Below are 18,849 nucleotides of genomic sequence, written 5' to 3' on the forward strand. Positions count from 1 at the left end.
CACCTCAGCACTCAGTAAATCAGTTCTTCCTCCCACAACTGATAGTTTTTTCCAGTGCCTATCCCAGTAAATGTGTGCCTCACGTGCAAACCTGTCTGTGTACACAAACATGTCCACGTTCATGTGGTTGACCTCCCCTCTAAATGTGTGTCCCTTGCATATTCTCTTCTTATTTGGCTCAATCTCTCGTTCCTCTGTCCCTGTCCTTTGGATGCTTGGAGCTCACTATTCCTGCTCTGGGCTGACTTGAGGTGTGCTTTGTGGGTCAGCATTAACTGATCCTTTTCCTGGTGTCTTGGAAGAATTAGACTTCAGTTTTTCTCGCGTGCACTTTCTGTGAGGGGGAAGCCACCTTTCTGTCTCCCTTGGTTAGTTCTTCCTTCGCTCTGCCTATGTTTGCTCTAGCATGCACCTACCCTACAACTGAAGAATTCAGACTATTATTTCCGGGCATCTTTTGTTCTTCATTTCAAATGAGCATAATAAATTTCTTTAGTAAAGACCTTAATTTAACTGCTTGTCAGTACATCTTTATCCAGAAATTTGTCAGCTTTCCCCCTTGTTCTTTGCACTGTTTGAAATTTCACTGTACCCCGATGACTTTCCACTTTGCCTAGTGTTATGTGTATTTTACGCTTTTCCTGGATTCCTGTGTTCCCAGGGTCTAAAGACTCCAGACTGCTGGCAGCCCATCATATCCCTTACCAAGGAAGCAAGATTATGATCACTTTGCAGCCATGGAAGCTTCACTACGTCCTCTCTCACCAACAGAGCTGCTCTTCCAAGCTGCCCCTGTACTTTTTCAACTAAATCATATTCTATTCTTAGTCATGTTGCCTGTTTTCTGTCTCTAGTCTTGGACTTCTTGCTGTCCCTTTTTCTGGTGATACTCCACACTGTGGTGGCAGGATGTCGGGCCACATGCACGCCTCTCACCTTTGCCTTGCGAGTCCTGCCAAAGTAGGACAGGATCTGTCAGTAAAATGTTTCATGAAGCTCTTGCTGATGGAGGCATCATGAAGTGGAAGCATGTTTTTGCTACTGCTGTTGTCCTTGTCCCCATGTGCTCTCTAACAAAGTGTGTGTGTGTACCTCATCCGTGTCTCCTATCCAGGCTAGGTTACCAACTAATCCTTAGGAGTTCTTGTTTACCACTTCATTCAAGGGAGACACATCTATGTGGCCTGAAAAGTCATTGGCGTTTAACAGCAGAAAGCAGCTGGGGCTTTATCTTACGAAATAATTTTACAGATCGAAGGTTTTCACTGCTGCTTTCCACCTTTAAAAATGCTTTTACTACTTATGAGTCCAGGAACTATGCTTCCCAGAATCTCCATACGTACAAAACAAAATAAAAGGTTTTGTTGGTATAGTTTGTCTTCACATTTATGAAATAAACAGCAGCAGACCTGGTGTTTCTGTCCCTGGACATGCGAGGACAGGGAAGACTTCAGCATTCTGTCTTTCAAGCTTCCTTCTGGCAGAGGATGTGAGCAAAAGACAGAGGCATTTTAGCTGAAAGCATTAACATGTTGGTCACAAAGGAGTAAATCCACCCTGTGAGTTGGAGGATGGGATTTTGCTCCACTCTACCACAGCTTTGTTGTCATCTTGGGCAGATCACTTAACCTGTCTCGCTTTTCCTATGTGGCTAATTCTTTCTGCCTATCTCACAGGAGTGATACTGGGCTGATTTCCTTAATATTTTGAAGAGAATTTGAGATCCTGAGTTAGAAGTATCAGTTCAGTGACAAGTTATGTAAATTCTGAAATAATTATATCACAAATAGATGCATTTGTGGGAGGAACCACTTATAGTATCTGGCATCCAAGCCATACAGCTGTTGCAGTGTGCTACTGAAAATAATTACTTTCTCAAATAATGCGTATTTAAAGTTTGTGAAAGAATATTTTGAGGATTATATGTCATTAAATACATGGACTAATGCAAGATTTAAAAAAGACTATTTTCCGAGCACTGTTCCCCAGAGCCCTTAGTGCATGGGTTCCCATTCCCCTGTCCAAGCCCGACATTGTGTTTTTAATTTAAGTATCCAAGGAATGCTGTTTCCAGTATTCGGAAGACTCTCTGAATCGGATGTGAGACACAAATGCACCAGAGAAGCTTATCAGAGAAACGGGCTTGGCGCAAAGCCTACATAAACAACCATAAATTTTTTCTCATTTAACTGACGGGACTCGGGAGGATTGGCTGATTATAGCTCCAGTGGGCTGTCCTTGGGCACCAAGGAAAGTGCTTCGGTGACCCCTGGTATTTGACATGAGCCAAATGTTTTGCTTGCTTATAAACTTACGGTTATAAAACAACCAGCTTGGTTCTGGTAAATTGACTTCTATAGGTCACTTTCCAGAGTTATTTATCAGTGGTGGATGCCATCTCCCATCCTTAGACTTCTCAGGAAACTTTAGCTCGGTTATAACCCAGGTAGGGTTTCCTCTCTGCTTCTCTCACTCTAAACACAGAGCAGGAGAAAAACGTGGTATGTTTGATCTTACCCAGAAAGCATTTTTTCCCATTCCAATAAATATCTCATTTCCTGAAAATCCTGCCTTTGAGCAGAACTTCTACTGGGACTTTTTAGATTTATCATCATTCGTGGCCATATCCAGTTCCGGTTACTGCCGAAGTACCTTTGCCTTTGTGGGGAGTAGCATTAGCTCTTAGCAGAGCATCAGGAGTCTTCTCCACTCACACTGACAGTGCTCCCTAGGTGAGCCTGTTCCTGTGTAAAAAGCAAGTAATTTTAATTATGAATGCAATGCCAGAAATAGCAAGGAATTAATTTATGGTTTTAATGAGAAACTCCTGTTTTACTAGAGTGAAGCTTCTCCGTGGGTGCCTTGTGTTGAACTCGCACAAAAATAAGAAATCTCCATGCTTGCAAACTCAATCGCCCAGTGCTGAATTAGGTGCAACAACTCCTTTCCAAAAACAAACCTGAAGCAGAACCCCACCACGGCCCTCCCTCATGGCCAATGTCCAGTCTGCACTCAGTGCTCCTCCATTTATAGGATTATTGACTGTATTTGGCAGTTCGCAGGACCAGTATCTGATTGAGCACAGTCAGTGTGCTTTGGCAGCCAGCAGACAATGTGATACGCTGCGCTATCAGCGCGCCTCTGCGAGCTGGTGCTGGGCTGCTGAGGGTGAAGCAGTCTGGCTGGGGCCAGCACCCCCTAATAAATGCTCTGTGCAAGTACCTGGTACTTGGCTCTCCTCTTCTTCCCGCGGCTGTTTAGTGCTCAGGGAACAGGTCTGTGGCCCTGGGCCAGAGTAATTGCTACTGTCGTTTGGGGCCGTGGAGGCTCAGGTGCTTCAGCATTTCGCCCGTGACATTGCTGTTTTTGGGTGACAGAACGACAGCCCTCCGAGCTGAAACGGCAAAGTCTGCTGCCACGTCCCACAGAGCAGAGTAACAGGTGAAGGTGTAGCTCAGCACGTTTGCATTTAACTTTTAATTTGTGTGATGGAACTAAAGAGATGTGGAAGCCTACCAGAAGTAGTAAACATTGTTTATGCTTGCAAAGGAATTTCTGCTGAGCCGTTTTGCAAGTACTCCTGTTGCCTCATGCAATCTGGGAGGAGGGCGTAGGAGAGGCTGCTGATGGAGTCATGGCCTCTGAGATGCATTCAAACCGTATGGTAAGCTTGGTTGGTTGTGAGGTTACTGGGGCCTTGTGAAATCATTTCCAGAGTCCCCTGAGAGCGCTCACTGCCTCGTGGCATTAGCAGCAGGCTCATGAGAACAGGTTTCATGTCTCACAAATGTTCTCTTCCCTCTTCCTGTTCATTGCATGGAGTGATGGTGGCGTGGAGGCATCTGAGCTGGGCACCCTGCAAGGGCTCGCCCTGCTGCCTTGTGCACCATCCTGCTACATCTGCACGAGCTCCCTTTATTGATGCACCAAAAAAAATACTTATTCCTTCCCCTTCTGTTCCGGGCCCCAACCAACCACATCCTTACCTCCCTATCTCTTCTGATTGCTGCTTCCCCCATGACTCAGCTGGCTGGTACCTAGCCCTGCCCTCCTCTGCTTCTTCCTCCATCCCTCGCCTGCAGCCCGGCCGTGTTCGGGAAGAGGCTCCCGGCTGCCCCGGCACCCTGCCTGCCTCCTGCAGTGCTCCCTGCTCTGGTTCCCTCCTGAGGCTTGCTTCTCTCTCCCTTTCCCCCCACACAAGCCCCCAGGCTGATTTTTCTTGCCTAAAACTATCAAGCCTTGACTCTGTTTGCCGCAGTCCTGTGAATTTGCACTGTTTGGAATAATAACGATAGAAGCGAATGATGAGCTAGGCAAGAAATAGGCAAAGAAACTGAGGAAAGATACTTTTAGAGTTTTTCCTGTAAGAAGAAATAAAATCACCAGTTACCGCTGGTGTCTGCCAGCGCAGCTGGCTGGCTTGGTGTAGGTGACTCAGTGCTTGCCTGCGTGCAGAATACAGCTGCTGACAGGAGGTCTGCCAGCTCTTTAATTGTACCTGAGCAAAGGCATTTGATTAATACCGATTTAAAACCATGGATGGATTTAGCAATCGGTTTTGATTACTGTCTGCTGTGTGTAAATGGTTGTCTATTGGTGCATTTGAAATCGCAAGTATGGCATGTTCCTAACATTGGGTGGGATGCAGCCATAGGACCTCAGTTACCTTGCTGGCTGCCTGGATACACTGCCCTGTCGTTTTTCCAACTGCGGTCCCTGCAAAACTCTTCCTGGAAATAATGCAAATAGCTTAGAGTGAGTCAGTGGATTCCTGACGTTAGGAACCACAGCAGTGTAAATTCAGGCCTATGGAAACAATTTGCTGGATCAGTATTAACGACCCAGTGTTTTCCAGAGCAGTAGGGTGCATGCATCCCGGGGGATGTGCTAAATGATCTACTGGGTTGCAGGAAGAAAACCTTAGAATTTCATAGCCTTTTTATATAATTTATGAACAAGTATATGTACGTTAGGGGTGCATGCTCAAAAAATTCTTAATGATAGGGCAGCACGATCTAAGAAGTTTGGAGACTGCTGCTCTAGATGAATACACAGCCAGCAGGACTTCTTTTGCAGTTTCTGCAAGTTATTCAACAAAGGAGAGTTTATACACTTGGAGAAATGAGGTTGGAAGCTGTCTACTTAAACCTTTAAGAAGGCACGTAGATGAGAGCCAGACATTGTGTTTTCTAAGCCTTGATTTTGAAAAAAGAAAAGATGTCTTTTACCTTTTTAAAATTCTAGTAGCAAATCATCCCTGTTGTTTTTCAGGCAGTGGTGTATGGGGCTGGCTCAAATAAAGTGGCCAGTGGCTAATATCTCAGAAGTACTGTGGCGTTTACACGATGATGGTGAAGATAATTCAGTGTTGGACAGGGAGAGAGTACAGCTTAGATGCAGGCATACAGAACTGGCACATTAACACCTTGGGGTAAATGATGTGCAGAGGGGAAAGTTGCCATTTATCAGTGAAATTCAACAGCTGGTTCTGTACGGGAATAAGGAATAACTTGGTGCTTATAGCAACCAGCGCATTTGTGGTTTGCTCCATAGCTGCCTTTCCACCCAAAGTCTTCCAGCCCAAGGTTTGGGCTAGTGAATGGGACATGAGAAAACAAAACCAGGGAAAATCAAAAGAGGGAATAACTAAGTTTGATATAAACATGGATGAAGGCAGAGGTTTTCATCGTCTTAGTCACCACTGGCTGTAGTGGCAAGCTGATGTCTCATGCTGGGTAGGGAAGCGGGGAAGGAAGTGGATTTAGTGGAAAATTGATTGCATCTACTTGGGCTCTTTCCAGCTGAATCCTGAGTTAAGTACATTCATCCTGAACTAATCGTTGGGGAGAATTGGCTGAAACCTCACATACTTCTTAAAAGGAAATCTAAGCATTAAAGGAACAATATCTTTATTGTACCTGAGTTCCAGAAGAAGCAAGTGTGTTATCAGGAGTCCTGCCTATTCAGCGCTCTGTCTTGAAATCTGCTTGTGCTTTTAGTTTTAATGTGACCTTGTGCAGGAAACTGGGGTCAGGCTGCCACAAAATATCAAGGACAGGCCGTTTGGGAGGGCAGTTTTCTGATTATATTTTGAATTGGCTGGGCAAGCCCCTCTTCATGTCAGTAATTCAGTACAATTATAGTTTTCAATTGTATGTTATCAACAGCAAAGTATACTAGAGTGTCACCAAAACACATCTAAGATGCTGCAAGGTTTGCCTGAAGTTATGCAGAATAAATCTGGAGTGACATTATTAACATCAGTGTAATCATTCGCTAGTGTGAACAAGGGAAGAGTTGTCTCTCTGTCCAGTTCTTTCAAACTTCCTGCTAAGTAATCTAAACCCAAAGACTGTGCTTCAGGGCTGGCAGAACATTTTAATGCTTTGTCATCCTGAGAGTATTTAGATTTTTCCCCACTGTCCAGTACTAACCTGTCTAAGACTTCTTAGCAGTTTTGGTGCTCACACAGAATGTATGTAGTTCCCCTTTTACAGATGATGAACTTCCATTATCACATGAAGAAAAGAATTTAAGCTGTTGCTCAAGATTCCATCTCTAGGTACTGCCAATCTCAACAATCTCATGTTATTGCAGAGATTTATCTTGGAATGAGAATGTGAGCGTTCTGAGCTTCATTTCACAAACGCATGGGTGCCATTGGTGTTGGATGTGACTCAAGCACTACCAGCGTGTTTAGGTCCAGCAGCAGCACCCTTTGATGCTACTCACAGCGTGGTGCTGACGCATACGATGCTACTGGGAGGAAGAAAGTAAACTGTTCCTGTGCAAATCCATTCTTGTTTCTCTGAGACAACTCAGAAGATAGTTTAGGGAAATTGCTCATCTCCCTTGAGGCACTGTTGCACGTTGCAACAGGATTGGGCTGTGTCCATTCCTTGTGTTCAGCATACTTTTATGCATAAACTGGTAGGAGAGAAGGTGATGCTGCATCTCGCTCGGTGCAGGGGTGATATTTGTCCATCTGACTCGTTTCATTGTACCAGCTCTTGATCACGTTTCCAAACATCATCTTCAGAGCCAGGCTAAGCTATGATTTTTAGTTGAGGCTGAACTGGAAAGAAAAAGAGAATAAGGACTTGCAAGAAGGAATTGGTGGCAATGGTGAGGGGTCTGCAGTGCCCTCATTCACCTAACTTTTGGTAGTTGTCAGGTCTCTGGTAGATTCCTGCTCTGAATGTCCAGATAGCAGAAGGGATTAAATGCCTTTTTTTTTTTCTCCTTTCCCTCCGTTTAGTTTTACTGGAATACAGTGGCTTCTTCTTTTGGCTTTATTCCCGTAGAAATTAATTCTGGTGTGGAGTACAGCAGTTCACTCTTCATGAAGACAGTTCCTGAACTTGAGGCCATGCAGAACGTGGTGGCTTAGTCACACCTCCCGCAGGGAGCTCGTGCGCAGCAAGAAGTTTCTGAGTCAGGGACCATCAGTTCCACGTATGTGTCCACTTCTGTGTTGTACAATGAGGGCCTTAGTGTGGAGTTTCAAAAGGCTACTAGATAAAAATACCAGCTGTGTCTGTGGGCCTGCACCTTGTCCATTGCTGGGTGCAGGTCAAGACTGAAGTTTCAGGGTTTGATTTACAATGCTGCTCTCTGGTCTGGTGGCTGTAGAGGCTGCCCCATTCTGCAGGAAGCACCAGAAGCTGAGATCAGCAGAGGTTTAAAACAAACAAAAGGGAACACTTCATACAATGCATAATGAAATTGTGGAACTCACTGCCATAGGGACAGTGGAGGCCAGGAGTATAAATGAGCTCATAGAGGAATTAGACAAATTAAAGAAGGATTGGTCCAGAGAGGCTATTAAACATAATAGTTCTGATGCAACCCGCGGTGCAGGAAGGCCTTAAGTGCTGGTAGCTGGAAGCTGAGAGGTTATTCTTGGGAACGCATCAGCCGGTGCGAGCCCTCCTTCTAAGGCTCTTTCCCATTTAGCTTCCACTCTTGGCCAGAGTTGGAGACAGGATGCTGTGCTGGAGAGATCCTTGCTGCTGCCATTGTGGTGGTTCTTAGTGGAGCTTAAATAAAACCACCCACCACGTTCCGTGGGTAACGGCTAGCTGGGCTGCTTGGGAAGGTTGCATCCTGCAGAGCTGGGAAGACTTGGCCTGGAACAGACTGGGGTTTGGTGATGGATGTATTTTGCCTTAGAATGGGCTGACACTGGGACCCCTGGGATAGCGTGATAAGACAAGTACTCTTTTAAGTCCCGGCTCACAGGCAGCAGCTGGAAAAGTTGAATTCATTGTTGATAACAAGCTGGGTCTGTGATGGAGCCACGAAAGCTTCCCACAGTGGAAGCTACCTTGGGGGCAGAGCTATGCCCCTTTCCCTTCCAGCTTGTTGGGTGGTGGGAAGGCCTCCAGTGGCTTTTACCCAGTGATCTGTGTCATTTTTCAATTGTTTATGATGTTACTTGCATTTGTGAACCCAGCCCTAAAAAACAATCCTAATTCGTGTACATTTGGAGCTTTATTTTACATTTCTCTGTTACTGTGTCTGCTTGCTAGCTTATAAAGAAATATATTTTAATGTATCAGTTAATACATATAGGCCAAAAATAGCTATTAGATCACTGCAGGCTGTTGCACTTCTGTTTTTAAATACATGCTTGGCTTACATTTTTACCAGCTCCTTTTTAAACGTAAGTTCATCTGTCAGAGCTCCATGGAAATAATTTATGCCTTAACCCTGGAATTGATGGGTGGTATGGGATAGAATAAATACATAAGTGGGGAAAGAAAGGAAACATCTGCCAAATTTTAACTTCTGCAAATTATATGGAAGCTTGAAAGTATCTATGAAGTTTATAATATGGTCTGCACAGGAACGCTTTGCCCAAATACCAGAGGTCAGAGATCCTCTAGTCCCTGCAGCATTAAGTAACCTTTTGGTTAAATAACCTGACAGGAGAGGAGGAGGACAGAGAAAGGAAGAGAGAATTCCACAGTAGAGTAAACATGGCACAGAGATTGTGGATACCCTGCCAAGAAAGGTGGAGTTTTCCAGCAAGGTAACAAAAGATGTTAGCTATCTATCTACATAGTCCTGCTGGAGACTGACAGTTGGTGTCACACAGCTAGGTTGGGCAGAAACATACCTCCACATCCTCTCCACCCAGTCCTGGGCCTGCTGACTTTGGTGTTGATGAATGCTGCACAGTGGTCAGAGCAAGACACATTACCAACCTATGAGCACAAATGCAAGGCTTCTTGGCAGCAACAGGGTGCTTTCTGGATAGAAGGATGTTCTCTTCAGCATGCTAGCTGACATGAGGCAAAATCTGAGAGAAGGTAATGAAGTTTTTCATTTTGACATCATGGCATGTTAAGGTAAACTGCAGAAGAGAGTCTAGAGTTTACCTTGAGCTACAAACATGTCAAAATGATAAAGTGCCTTGTTTTCATCTGGATTTTACCACATGTGAGCTAGCACATAGCAAAGACAGGAGTTCTTTCTGGTGAAGATAGTACCTTGGGACAGGTCTGCAGCTTGCATAAATTGTGATGAACTCAGTGATGCTGTGACGGTTTACACCACCTGCAAAGACAGCTTAGCATAGCTGTCTGCGGCAGGCAGCGCAGAGCCTGGTTAGCAGCACAAAGAAGAATTGGTCCTTGTTTTGTTCAAGGGGGTACTTCTGTGAGTGCCCAGACAAGAGCTGGGCAAGAGGAGCCAGGAGGAAAAACTGCTAACTGCCATCTGCCTTTTCAGGACAGACCAACCTGAGACAGATGGAAAAGGATGCTACTTTGCAGTCACAGCTAATTTGCACCAAGAGGTTAATTTTTTAGCATACAAATAAGAGTTGGTATAGGAATTTAGGCTATGGAGGGATTTTCAGTTAAGATTTTTAAAGATGTTTTAAATACATTATTTTAAATTATCACACAAATTTTTATACTTGCCCTGGACCCATATTTTTAAAAAGTAAGTCTCCTAATCTCTGAAAACTGTTAATTCATATATTACTATTTCTGCCTACCTGATGATAATATTTGATTAGAATTTGTTCACAGACTCTGAATACTCTTTCCTGAAAGAATCTATGTAAAGGGAGAAAACAATACACATCCTGTACTCCACCTTCATAGGCCTCTAGCATACGATGCCACCTTTTGTTTGCAAGAGTTTAAATTTCAAATAAAATCCCAGCATTCTTTTGAAAAAAAGGAAAGGGCCTCTCCCCTGCTTAGATTGTCAAATCCCAGACTAGCCCGGAATTGAATAGGCCAAGTCAGTGACCTCAGTCAGAAAGAATGTTGGTTATTTACGTAGGGCTTCTGCTATTTTAGCAGCAAACCTTTTCTTCTGAAAGGACAATGTATACTGTTTTGTGTTTATGGCCAAGTAAAAAGCTTGTACATTTGAGATTTGCATCGTAATAGCCTCGTAACTCAATCTACAGCATCCTCAAAAATAACAGTGCAAGACTCTGTTTTGTCTTAGCCAGTGCAGGTCTTTAAAGGCTTTACAAATGTTCTCTGAAAAACCGTCCTAAAGATTCAGCTGCTTATATGTTTGCTTTAGTGTTTTCTTTTTCCCTGGAGTTTTGGTGTTTTTTTTTTCGAAAACTGAATTTACACGTGGTTTCTTTATTAGCTATCAGGCCAGCTCAAAATATTTTGATGCATCTCAAGCTAAGCTGTGCCTGCAGCTTGAAACCAGAAAAATGCGTGAATGTATGTGTGTGTATAATTCACACACCAAGCATTTTTCCTGAAATAATGGAAGATCTTTACAAGCATTCTGGCCTGGTGGATGAGCCTGCAATTCCAAATGGTTTTTAAAGTGTGCCTTTCTCAATAGATCGTAACCATGAGGAGCTATTGTGTGAGTAAAGCACACATTTAGGATCCAATCCTGCATTCCTTAAAGTCAATGGGAGTCTGAGCGTGAAAGGAATGCAGGATTGGGTCCTGAAACGGGGGGACCAAAATTGTGTGCCAGATTGCTTTGAAAAGAAGAATACAGCACATCCACAGTAGCCACTTTTTAGTGTTTCAGATTTCAAACGGCTGCAGTCTGTGAAAAGTGGCTTCTGCCAACACGCAGTATCTTCTATTCAAAGGAATTTGGCATTGATTTTTTTTTTCTGTCTTAAAAACCCTGAAAGCCCTAGAAATTCACCCCTCCTTTCACAAAGCCCGAGCAACTGAGCATTGTGAGGAGGGGACCGGGCGGGGGGGAATGGAAATTTCACCCACCCCAGTTGCAGGGCGTGGAGTTGGAGCGCAGCTCTGCGCCGTGGCTCCTTCTCCAGTACAAAGAGGTTCTGCCCCGCGGCTGCACCCCGCTACTGGGGCCGCGGGTCCAGCTCGGGGCTCTGCAGACCCGGCTCTTCTTACTTGTGGAGAGGTTGTGTTCACGTTGCTCGGTGGCTTTGTGCGAGTCCCCTGTAGGAGATGGAGAAGAAAAATGTAATTAACAGTTATTCAGGAGCTAAAGCAGCCTTGGTGCTCCCCATTTTCTAGTGGGTGGAGTAGCAGAAACCCCAAGGAAAGAAAATCCCTGTGCAGATCTCCCTCATAAACCAGAAGGAGGGGTGGAGAACTGCAGGCCCAAACTCAAATGTGAGTCAAGGAGAAACAGTAACAAATAAATAAAAAGTATTGGAAGCTTTTGTTTTCTTCTGGCACATCTTTAATTCCTGGACAGATGAGTCTCCTCTACTTAGTGAAAGAAAATACTTCTCCTGGATGAAATCCAGCATCGGTTTTATCCTGTGATAACTGGTAGAGGATGTAACAGAAATGGGTTGTTGGTTTTTAATATTTTCAAGGTTTTATTCCATGTTTATAAAACTTGGTATTTCTCTTGAAGTGTCAGCTTCTGATTTTATTTTTAGCTTCTGCTTTTCAGACATACAAGTGTTCTGGCCTCAGGGTTTACAGAGAACAGATCAGATGCTGGATATTGCATTCGCCTTTCACCGTTTGGGTTCTCTTGGTCCTTGCTTCTCAGTCGCTAAAATGCATACCTAAATTTTTAACCTGGCATTTTTGAAATCCGAATCTGTCTGAAGCTATCAGAAGGCAAACTCAGTGGCTGTGTATTTTCAGAGAGTGCACACATGCTCTTCAGAGAGCGGCTGGCACCTTGCATGGCAAGAAAAGCTGCAGCATCTGCACCCGAAAGTTCAGTGTAATGCTAGGGACGGGGGTCCCCATTGTGGCACCCTGTGCTATCGTGATGGTGTCTGCAGCACCTAGCACAGATCTCTTGGCACCGATTGCCCTGGCGCAGGGTTCGTGATAGGACCCACAGGTGACGAATCTCTTGTAGTGGCAGCTCTGGCTGCAGGACAGCAGGCAAGCAAACACAACTGCTGCTCAGCCTCAGCTACCTGTGACTAGTCTGGTTTCACTCAAATGGGGCCCTGGCGTAATATGTGGGAACTTCCCTTGTCTCTTAAGGAGCTGTGAAATATTTGAGCAAATGTTGTGTATTAATCCTTCCTCTATATTTACATTTCACTTCGTCTGAATGCTTTGAGAGGCTTGCTTAGGATGCTAACATAAGACAATAATGATGGTGATGTCCCATCAGTTGCTGCAGAGATGGCATCTGAAGCTGTTAACAAGCAATTAGGTCCATGTTTAACATCGCTAAATAAAACAGATACGCACAATCCGTTGGTCGGTCAGGCATGAAGAGCCAGGGGCTGACGTGCTCAGAAAGCCGCATGAGTTGTGGACCAGAACTTTGAGAGTGTGGAAATCCTCACCAAGGTTCCTGGGAGCAGCGCTGGGCTGTGCCAGGGTCTTGAGCACGTCCTCAGTGCCGCTGCTGTGCCTGCAGCTGGTGGAGAGGTGCCGCAGCAGGGCAGCGCCCGCCTGGTCTTGCACCTTGCTGCCTGCGCAGGGCCGGGGGGGGGCCGTGCCCCCATGGGAGAAGCAGCGGCAGAGGCGAGGTCTGTGCTCGTGTGTGGTCAGACCTACCCAGGCATGTCTGCAGCAAACAGGAATAGCAGGTACTCAAATAATATTCTGTGGCGATAGCTTTGGCTGTTCAGGCTTTTAATTAGCTCTGCTTTAACGAAGGAAGTTTTCTTATCTCTAGCAGCAATACAGCCGACCTCTTCGATTGCGCTCTGTACTGGGAGGTTTTAATTACATTTTCTGAGTAAAATACAGGCCTCTTGTTCCATACAGCTGTAACATGAGAAATAAAAAGGATATTATTAGTCATCTTGCGCTTTGTTCCCCCCGCCTAATGCTGAAACCTTCCAGCATGAAGTTACAAGAGGCACATGTATCTAAAATACCCCAGCGGAGCTCCCGATGGCAAGGAAGCATGCCGGTGTGTTTTTTCAGCACGCTGGTAGTCTCAGGGACGCGCCGGGCGTTATCTGGAAGGCGAGGCTGAGACTGCTGCAGCATTCCCATTATGTCAGAGGGGAGCTGTTTGTTTTTAAGTAGCGTCAGCCACTGAGACAATGCAGACTTCTCACATGAACTTGCTTACACTACAATACTAGTAAATCATGATTATTACCCAACAGTTGCATGTTTTTAATCATCAAAGTACTTAAAATATTATAATAATGCTTGGCACTTTTCAACTTCAAAGCATGCTGCAAACAGTAATTAGGTCTAATAACCATGCTGTGACAGTGAGACGTGGCTATCTCCTGTTCTACAAAGGAGAGGGGGGGTCGGCCCCTGATTCGGTTGCATCATCCCGTGTGAGGCTGGAGATCTACCACTGAAGGCTGAGACTTGATAAATTCACCTCCCCGTAGGCAAATCCCCCACTGCTAGCAGCGGCCAGAAGGGCTTTGAAGATGCTTTCAGCGCTGCTGGGGAAGGAGCAGGACATTTTCAGCACTTGGAGCTTCTCCTTGAGACTGTAAAACCCGGTCTGATTCACATTTTGTTCCGTGAGGGCCTGGAGCAGCTTTTGAAACTGTTGGAAAAAGTTTTACCCCATCTTGGCTTCCTGGCTGGTGTGTTTTCACCACCCAGCAAAGTGTTGTGGAGACTGGAGAGAATAGTTGTGGACAGCATGTGTCAACTGTGGGTCGTTTTTCCTTTTGCAAGCCCAATCTTTCAGTTGAGTCCCTTGCTAAAGCAACAGCTCTCCTGTTCCTTCCTTTTAGATGCAGCACACAGGACATAAAAATTGTGCAGGAAGTAATTATTAGGCACACTTAAATGCCAGAAACTTACAAACTGGTTAAATGTGAAAATATATGTTAAAGATCTAGAGCTTTTTCTGATTTTATATTTTAAAAGAAAATTCCAAAAAGAGTGCTTTCTTTTGCATGTTTGTTGTCCTGGTTGCAAACACTGATTGTGATCATTCCTTGGAACAGAGTAATTTCCGGCTTACTTTTTACTGAGTACTAGAGTGTCTACCTGAAATGTCTCCTCCTTCACTGGGAAGGTCTCTGCCTGATATGATGGACCCTTGTTATCCTAGAGCACTCTACCTCATCAACAAGTTAGTAGGTGGGCAGGTGTTGTCACTTTGAGTGCATAAGGTTTGTTTTCTACAGTAAGCGAGGCTAAAGAGCACTCAGGGAAAAAAGGGCTTCCCTGTAACAGCTGATGTTTGATGTCTGTGCCTGGGCTGCAGGCTGGGCGGTGTTCTGCCCCTGTCTTTGGACCTGTGTGGTCCCCCTGCACGGTCCTGGCCGAACTGCTGCTGCTCCGGTCGGGTCTGAAACTGAGCCTCTTCCCTGCTGCTGCCAAAAACTGGTCTGACAGGGCGGATGTGCCAAGGTGGGTATCCAGCTAAAAGAGGAAAGAAGCACAGTGCTTGTGAAACCCCATACTTGTGAACCCTCTGCTAGGCTGCTCATTAAAAGTGCTCATTATTATTATAATGAGCTATCTGCAAGTTGCTTCAAGTTTTGTTAGAAACTCTGACTTTTGTTTCACTATTATGAAAGCAAATAGTAACCCGGACTTGGCTGTGCTCAGTCATTCCAAGGAAAACCAAGCAGCAGGTTCTCTGTACCAGTGGGCAGGATGTCTTTGCCTTGTCTAGCTGGCCAGGCACTTGACTCAGTTGGCTAAAGCAATGCGAGTTTTTTGAAAAAACTTGAAATCTTTGCTTGATTGACAATAATAGGCTACAGCTCCATGGAACAGACTAGTGCTGCACAGGCCCGGAGTAACTCCAGTGCCTCAAGAAGTGAAGCTGTGTTGCCTGGCTGATGGAGCTCAGGCAGCTGCCCCAGCCTACCAGGCCCTGCACCCACTGGTACACAGCTTCATGTCTGACTGTGTGCAACGCTGTCATTCAGCAGATGCTTCTGGAGGGCAAAAGGAACGTGTGTTTTTGCCTTTATTTGTAAGACACAGTATGTAGAAGCCAAAATAGTGAAGGCCATGCTGTTTGTGTGATAACTTGCTGCTTCTTGTTTATGAGATAATTATTGCGCTATCCCTGAATGAAATTCCTCTAAGGTAACAGGCCTGTCAATCATATTAATTATTGCTAATAATAGTAATTATCATGTGAGTAAGCGACTCGCTTTCTTTATGAGTTTAGGCAAGTCAGTTCCCTAATAGGCAGCTTGTTTTTTTCATCTGGAAAATGGTATTTTTTCTCACTTCAGAAAGGTGCTGTTCTGTGAGCGTATAAAACAGACTTTTTTACCACATCAGCTGTATGGAAAGGGAGGTTGGGTGTCTGTGTTTGGCAGGTTGGAGGATTTGCTGCGCCGTGTGTAATCAGTGAGCAGTGGCCCACAAGTTGTGCAGTGGCTGACAAAGGGACTCGCAGCTTTGCTGTGCTTGGGTGAGGTGAGGTTGTTTCATGTCACCCAGCAATCAGCTGCCAAACACGTTTGATAGCACAGGCATTGCTGAGAGCCAGTCCAAAACATCCTTTTTGGTGTGTTTGCATTGGGTCCTAGGCTTCCTACTCCTTCCTGGTCAGGGAAGCCTCGGACCATTGACTTCTGCCAGAGTGCTGTGCTAACAAAATAGAAGGACCTGGTCCTTCTGCAACCTGAATGCTGCCAGGGTCTGCACACTGAGACCTAAAGCAGGACACACGGGTTCTCGTTAACTTTCTGCCGTGCCTCAGGAGATGCTGATGCCTGCCCTTGCTGAGGGCATTCCTTTCCTGCAGAGATCCTTCCAGCAACAGAGTTCACAATTTGTCCCTAATTATCTCTGCTGCCTCTAACCATAATGGGTGTGTGGTGAGGGTGATGGCCAGAGCTTCACCACCTGAAGCAAATGCCCTGGCGCTGCACCTGTGCAGGCAGTGTGTGTGGGCACGGCAAGGTGCTGCCTCAGCACATCAAAGCCCAGGCTGCGGCCTGGGAGCGGCCGCTTCACTTCCACCATCTGACGGCAGGCCCTGTGTCCGGGCCAGGACTGGCAGAGCCAAGATGGCCTTTAAAAAGCTGTTCTGACCTCTTGCCTTTTCTTCCTTCCCTTACTTTTACGTTAGTTTATTGTTAGCGCCTTCATTTCTATTTGGGTAAAGGCATCAGGGCAGCAGTTCTTGTCTTCTTTTCTGGCAGCAGATTCCTTCCCTGGCCAGGTGTGCCCTTGCCTGGTTCTGGGCCTGCTGGGCCTCCACACCCCCACAGGGATGTGACTGCCCAGCAGCTGGCACGAGCACTGCTCAGAGGCATGGTGAGAGACAACGACACCACCACACAAACCGGTGGCATTGAGGAGACCTGAGAGACTCTTGGTGGGCCTTGGGCATTTGTACTGCCCTGCTGGCGCTGGCACCTGAGGTAAAGGCTGGTGGTGGTGCTGGTGGTGCACCTGGGTTTAACTTCGAGCAGGTCCTCACAGGGACTGACTAGCGCTTGAAGGTCACCTGAAGCATATTTATAGTTTTGTACAGGGCCCTTCTCAGCGCCGTGAGCTGGGAGATGTGGCAGTCAAGTGGGAAATGGCTTCTCCAGCATCTGCATAGGGAGGGTGTAAAGATACTATGTCCTTGACAACTGCAGTTAGATATTAAGAAAAGAAGCCTGTGCTTTCAGTGAGAAAGACCAAGAGCAAGCTAGGAAGGGCAGTGACAAAGCTTTCAAGGGACAGGTTTAAGAACAGCTGGATAAGCAGCAGGGGAGATCTAGAGGTGGTTGCTCCTGTGCCAGCCTAGGGAGGCCCCACGGTCCCCTGAGGGCTGTCCTGGCCCAGTGTCGTGTTTCTGTGACATATGGCATGGACCAGTTTTACCTCAGCGCCTCAGAGCAGATTGACAGTCTGAGTGCATTGCCTACGCCACTGGGCTCCTGGTCCCCACCAGAGCTACCAGGCAGCTGGAAAGACAAACAAGAGTTGACTCCACCTACCAGCAGTATGGAGACAGCAGCCTGTGAGATCGACAGCCCAAGAATGTGCACACAAAAGAAGCATTTCCCTCTGCCACGACAGTAAAACCGCCAGACGACCACATGCAGCATGTGATTTCCCAAAAGCATCAGCCCAGATCCCAACTTTTTTGTGCCACACACTGTTTCCCAGGATCGGATCGCAGTGGCAACGTGTAAAAGGCACTTTTAAACACTGAAAATTAATCATATTTTCCTCAACATTGTTTATGGAAACCGTGGAGAGCACTTCTGCCCCTCTGTGCTTGGCCAATTGGCTCAGCTTGCTGGCCCTGAGAGTTGAACCCTCCACAAATAGGCGGTGTTTACGGTGCAGCTACTCTGTTTTGGAGAAGTCCAAGCTTGTTCTGTGAAATAAAAGCTTCAGCAGTGACCTGGGACAGGTTGTCTGTTGACCTATAAGTACAGTCTTTTGCCCTTTTCATTGCTCTGTATCCCTGGCAGTGTTGTTGGTGTGCACTGCCATCAGCAGCTGGTATGCAGCCCACAGTATGCACCATGCCATCTGCTTGCCAAGGCTGCAAATGGCTCACAAGAGCACCCAAATATTTGGGAGCTTTGGTCACTGGCACCCTGACACAGAGTAGAAATAAGGTGAGTCAGTGGTTTCCATCCTCGCTCACTGGTTTTACATTGATAAAATCTCATTGCCTTCAATGTAGCAGCTCTGGCGTAAGGCAGGGATCTGATCTGTCATATCTGAAATCTGGTTGGGTTCAGTGATTTCTGGGTTCCTTTTTTAAATCCTTTTTTGTTGGGACTCTCTGGAGTCTGTTGTGTATTTCTTAACTCTAAAGGGAGCCATCAGTTTGTGATGATCACAAGCATTGTCAGTAGAGTTCAGCCAGCTTTAACGCAATAGCAAATGTTCAAACTCAAAAATGAAAACTCTTGTTTTCAGTGTGATTTTCTGTCCTCTCCATCATATATGCCTGGTATTGCTTTAATATCACAGGAAGCTCTGGGTGTGGCTGTTGTGACAGTGATTAATATATTAATATTTTTAAAGGTGACAGGCACATCCATATGCTGTATTCCATGTTTGTGGTCCTTTAGAGACAAGTACGTCACTGATGTTGATTCCAATGGATCTATGCTAGGTGAGATTTCACTTGCTAAGAAGATTGTTGCAATTTGCAAATGAGCCTTTCATCCAGAATAATCTTCATTGGTTTTAGATTTCAAAATTTCCAGGAATTGAAATGATCTGGGTTCCATCATTTTTGCTTACAAGTAATGTTTAGTTGATTAGGAATTTGCGAATGCAGGATGGAGACTGGAGCCTAATCCTCATCCATTTATTTGGATGGACGTTGCAGGGAGGAGAGAAGCCAAGGAACTGGCCATGCTAACACGTGCAGCAGGGTGTACTTTTTATTTGGCATCCTGAACAACTGGGTTTCAGAGCAGAGTACAGAAAACTGACGGCACACTGTTTTAACAGGGAGAAGACTACGAGGAAAAGCGTTCTACAATGTCAATGGCAAGGTGTACTGTGAAGAAGACTTCCTAGT

The 18,849-nt window shown here is 45.6% G+C and overlaps 1 protein-coding gene across 3 annotated transcripts in view; it reads left to right on the top strand.

Moving 5' to 3' along the window:
- Positions 1-18,849, top strand: part of WTIP (WT1 interacting protein) — a 78,703-nt gene that overhangs the window by 34,569 nt on the left and 25,285 nt on the right. Inside the window, exons 3-4 of one of the 3 annotated variants that reach the window (XR_013938517.1) lie at positions 9,736-9,802; positions 18,780-18,847. Coding sequence is in view for 2 of the 3 variants with exons in the window: in XM_080552833.1 (XP_080408959.1) it covers positions 662-810 (149 nt within the window). In the remaining variant the exon portion in view is untranslated. Of the gene's footprint in view, positions 1-661; positions 3,706-9,735; positions 9,803-18,779; positions 18,848-18,849 lie in introns of those variants that run through there. The other 2 variants (XM_080552832.1, XM_080552833.1) reach the window with 2 other exon arrangements.

The sequence above is a fragment of the Anser brachyrhynchus genome (assembly GCF_964034855.1).
Source record: "Anser brachyrhynchus genome assembly, chromosome: 12".
NCBI classification, from domain to species: domain Eukaryota; kingdom Metazoa; phylum Chordata; class Aves; order Anseriformes; family Anatidae; genus Anser; species Anser brachyrhynchus.